The sequence below is a fragment of the Anser anser genome (assembly GCF_964211835.1).
Source record: "Anser anser genome assembly, chromosome: 5".
Classification (NCBI taxonomy): domain Eukaryota; kingdom Metazoa; phylum Chordata; class Aves; order Anseriformes; family Anatidae; genus Anser; species Anser anser.
In genome coordinates, this window is record NC_139725.1 from 25,992,712 (window position 1) to 25,997,187 (window position 4,476).

General features: G+C 34.5%; 1 protein-coding gene across 9 annotated transcripts in view; it reads left to right on the plus strand.

Annotated features, from left to right (window-relative positions):
- The window catches only part of CDIN1 (CDAN1 interacting nuclease 1), a 125,969-nt gene that overhangs the window by 26,019 nt on the left and 95,474 nt on the right, over positions 1 to 4,476 (plus strand). For 8 of the 9 annotated variants that reach the window (XR_014585239.1, XR_014585240.1, XR_014585241.1 and 5 more), the window contains exons 2-4: positions 7 to 52; positions 916 to 980; positions 3,937 to 3,997. Coding sequence is in view for 6 of the 9 variants with exons in the window: in XM_083838772.1 (XP_083694898.1) it covers positions 7 to 52; positions 916 to 980; positions 3,937 to 3,997 (172 nt within the window). In the remaining 3 variants the exon portion in view is untranslated. Of the gene's footprint in view, positions 1 to 6; positions 53 to 915; positions 981 to 3,717; positions 3,780 to 3,936; positions 3,998 to 4,476 lie in introns of those variants that run through there. The other variant, XM_083838773.1, reaches the window with a different exon arrangement.

The window sequence follows — 4,476 nt, forward strand, 5'->3', positions numbered from 1 at the left end:
TTCCAGTCAATCGCAGTCCACTCTGCTGAGCATCTTCTCCCAGGAGTACCAGGTTAGAAGTTTTCTCCTTTGTGAGGGTTGACAGGTGCCTAATTGAATGATGAATGTCCCTTTATTTCTTTGTAATTGAACTGCCAGCTTTCTGATTGGTTTGGAGGATGTTCCCTTTTCCACATCAAGCACCGCCTGAGTCTCAGTGGATGGCTGCCAAGCCTACCCATCCATCTGTCTAATAACATCTAGCCTTTGCTTATTTGGTGGACCTGTAATAAATTATGCTAAACCATTATTATTCTGACAATAATAATTTCCCTGTGTTGCGTGGTTCCATGTGCTAAATGTTTGCTGACTTGCACTGTCAGTGCTGCTTTCCATTGCTGACAGAGATGATGATAAATGACCATTGCCGGAGTGGCAGAAGGCAAGAGAGGCAGAAAATGGAGTCATTTATCATGAGATGACAGGTGTCAGTCAAGTGGCAAGTCTCTATGGAATTACTTTTTGTAGTTTTTCAAATAAGTTGTTTTTAAGCAATGTTCTTCCTGGTTAAAAATGCCAATTGAATTGTAAAACTAGAGTGTACCAGACTTAGATGGAATTGAATTGAGGGAAAATTAATACAAAGGTTGAAAGAGAGAACAAGTTTTTCTTTGCCCTCTGCAGCCTTCAGTAAACTTATTTAGATTCAATTATTGTGACCTTATTGGCTTTTACATATATGGTACATTGCAGTACAGTCTGAAGACGTTCAGTTCAATAGGTATATTGAACGTCATTTCTGTATAGAATCTAAAAACGTAGTTCAGTTTATATATCAGAGTGTAGCCAAGAAGCATGTGTTTGGACAGTCATGATTTCAGTGTTTTCATCTATGCCACATTTGTATGAGCATTTGTTTTTCTTTTGTTTTTCTAGAAACAGATCAAAAGAACACATGCCAAGCATCACACTGCTGAAGCTGCTGAAACTTATTACCAAAGGTATGACCTCCCCACCTCAGTTAAGAGTATCTTCGTAACTACTAGTTGCTATGGCAATTATAAGTAGCTTCTTAGTTTATGAAGACAATTTTCTATAAAAATAAGTTAAGATTTGGGATGAGCATTATAGAACGGTTCACCTAATATTTTTTTTAGTGAAAATGCAGAAAAAATTCAGGTTTTGGTCAGGCTTATCAAAAACAGTTATACTTCCTTGGCTTTAAGTCCAGGTAAGCAAATATTACTCTTTAGAGTGTATGTGGTAACATTCATTATATAGTGCCTATAGTTTCTAATTACAGGATTTCAGTATGAAGACTAATATTGATGATAAATTCCTTGCAGTGAGAAAGCTTCTTCTGTTGCAGTTGCTTGTACTTTTAAAAACAATAGTTGTATTACATTACAAAAAGTTACATATTAAATTAGTCTATTGCCAGCTTCAATTTTTAGATCACTTCTGTTTTATCAACAGAAGTGTCAGAAATAGCTTTTAAGGAAGAATGAAAACCTTTGTTATTTTTACAATATTCTACAATTATTTGCATCTTAAGCTAATAAAATATTTGCTACATCTTATAGTTTGTCTGTTACTTCGATAAGCTTTACTTAAAATATTGCAATGACATAATTGGGGCATAATGATAACTGGTAAAAATATGCAATTAAAATATTACTTTGTAGACTGACATATCTGAAGAGCTTGCATGGCAAGTGAATTCATACTTGTGATTATACATCTGATATTTATGCTTAATATTAATCTATATGAACCAGGAAAATGAACAAAAAGCCTCCATTTGTAAACAATTAACTACTCTCTGTGCTACTGCAAAGTCATATATTTAAAACCTAAGGACAGCCTGATGATACTAGACACTGGTTTAGAAAATCTGGTGTGAATTGTGCTCTTTCAGAGCCTTGATTTTCTTTTTTTAGTAGTTGTATTGTTGTGTAAAAACGTTTCTATGATGATAGTGTTACCAGTTCCATTAATTTAAACCTGGAACACAGAACTAGATTTTGCTTTTGCAAAGTAGAAGTGTTAAGAGCACCAGTAGGGTTGTAGGTATGATTAAGTTTGGTTCCCATCAGGTAGGAGGATCTGTCCTCTGTCTCCTTCTGCACTGTCTGAAGTATGATAGCAGTATATAACTGATGCATTATGTATGAAGCTATATGGTGGTGGTAGGAAAAATCTTTATGATATTTCTGGGTTTTTCATATTGGAAATATATTAGCATGGCCAAGTAGAACGCACATTTTCAAATCAGAGATATTCTGGTTAATAGTTGGAAAACTCATCTCAATCCTGTTTTAGGAGATTTACAGTGTAGTAGGTTTTGTAAGCTGCAGGGGCAGTGTACTTGAGTCAGAAACCAGTTTGAAATGCTACAAGCATAAACATGACACATGTCTTCTGCTCTACTCTTTTGTAGCATCCATCTTACAGTTGTACAGTGTGCGTGGTATTCTCCTTCCTATTCCCTCCTACATACAAACAGATAATTGTGTTTCTATTGCTTTCCTCTGTCTGAAGCTATTTTTGAATGTAGTCATTTCCAGTGGTCTGTGTTAGAAGCAGGTAGAATTGCAGTTGAGTGGAGTAGTTCCTGCTATTCTGCTGAGACTAGTTAAATTTGGGCAAACAAAGCCAAGTTACGAGAAGGATCAATGAACTTTTCAGAACAGTATTGCCATCAGCATGTGAAACCTGTTAGGCCATAATGGAATTGCCAGTAGCACTGGAAATACCTGAGAGACAATTACTCTGTTATCAGAGGTAGCTTTGGCATTCAATCAGCTTCGTGCGTGATTTAGAACATTAGTAGTCTCAAGCAAATCTTCCTGGTTAATTATTTTGTTTGTGAACTCATTTTTTTCCCCCTCCATTATAAATTTTTTAGTGTTTAAGTATACATGAGGCATCTTATTTTGTGTTTTTACATAGAATTGAAAAAGGTTACAGCAATAAGCTTCTATTGTTTCCTTTATTCATTAAGCCCCAGAATAACTTGCAAGCAAAAAGGCCTCTCATCCTCTGCAGATTTTCATGTAGAGGTTTTACACCCATTTCACAGAAAGGTAACATGATTTAAAAAAAAAGGTCTAACTAATGAGCAGAAGAGAGGCTTCTGATGCATAGGTAATGACAGAGCTAGAAAGACTGTGGCCTTCTAATGATGTCAGTAATGATTTGCTATATGAATAAAGATACGATAAATGAGCAGGTTCAAATGTTGGTAACTATTGTTCTTTTCCAGATGGCTACAAAACACGAAGTGGCTTCCAATAATATAACTTCCTCCCATCAGATCCTGAGTATTGGACTTTGTCATCCTTTATAGATCTTAATTCTCCTTTTAATACTTCTTCCTTTAATAGTTTTACAATAGTAATTTCATTGTTAGACTCTGATTTCAATGATATAAGCCTTTAGTATGCAAACTATTACGTACGATTACCCTGGTTGATAAAATCTGTGATAAAACTTGTGAATGTATGTTTTTGTACACAGTAGTAAATTGAATAAGATGTAGTGTTTTGCACCTGCATAATTGAAGATAAGGTGGAACCCAAAATCTTTACTGGGAATAATAGAGATTTCTTGTCTGTTATGCATCTATAAATAATACAGGTATAAGTTATTTGTAGGACATAAAGCCACTTTTTTTTTTTTTTTGGAAAGACTGTTTTATTGATTTATTGTATTTATTTTATTTTATTTTTTTTCCAGTGACTTAATTGAGATTGACATATCTTGCAGATGAATGAATAGGAGGCAATGCTGGAGAGTTGGTGATTGTCTAAAATACTTACTTCTTAAGATATGTCTCATCAAATACTCTGCACTGGAGTATTTTCCCCTAAATGAAAGAGACTCACAGGGGATACTGATATGTATAAACTGGCCTTTTCTTGCCACTACAGAATTACCTGTCTTTGTCTTATCTAGGTACCTGAATGGGGTGATGAAAAATGCAGCTGCCCCTGTGTTACTGGAGCTGGCCAATGAGGTAGTAATCTTCACTTTTTTCTTTAATCTTCCAGTGTAAAACCTAAGGGGCATATCTATAGTGACTTTACTGAGAAATGTAATTAACCTAAAAAAAAATGGTTTCCAGGCACATTAGACATTTAAAATTGTTCCCCAGTCTGTTAGTACTTATAATAATTAGACAAAAAGCCTCATTTATTAATAAATCAGTTAATTTAAGTAGTCTCCTAACTTAAAGGAGAATGAGTGAGAAACTCTGAATTTCTGTTTTGCTGGAAATTTCAGCCAAAGCATAGGTCTTTAATGCACAAATTTACTAAAGGTTCCTGCTAATTTACTAAAAGTTCCTTGATTAAATGAAGTTGCATCAATTGTTGTTTCCTTGTTTTTAATAACAAAACCCATTTTAAGGTTATTATTTTTTAGTAGGAAGGGTTAAAACAGTTCATTTTCTTGACTCCTTTTATTTCTGTCCATACAGATTAGAGGATGACTAAT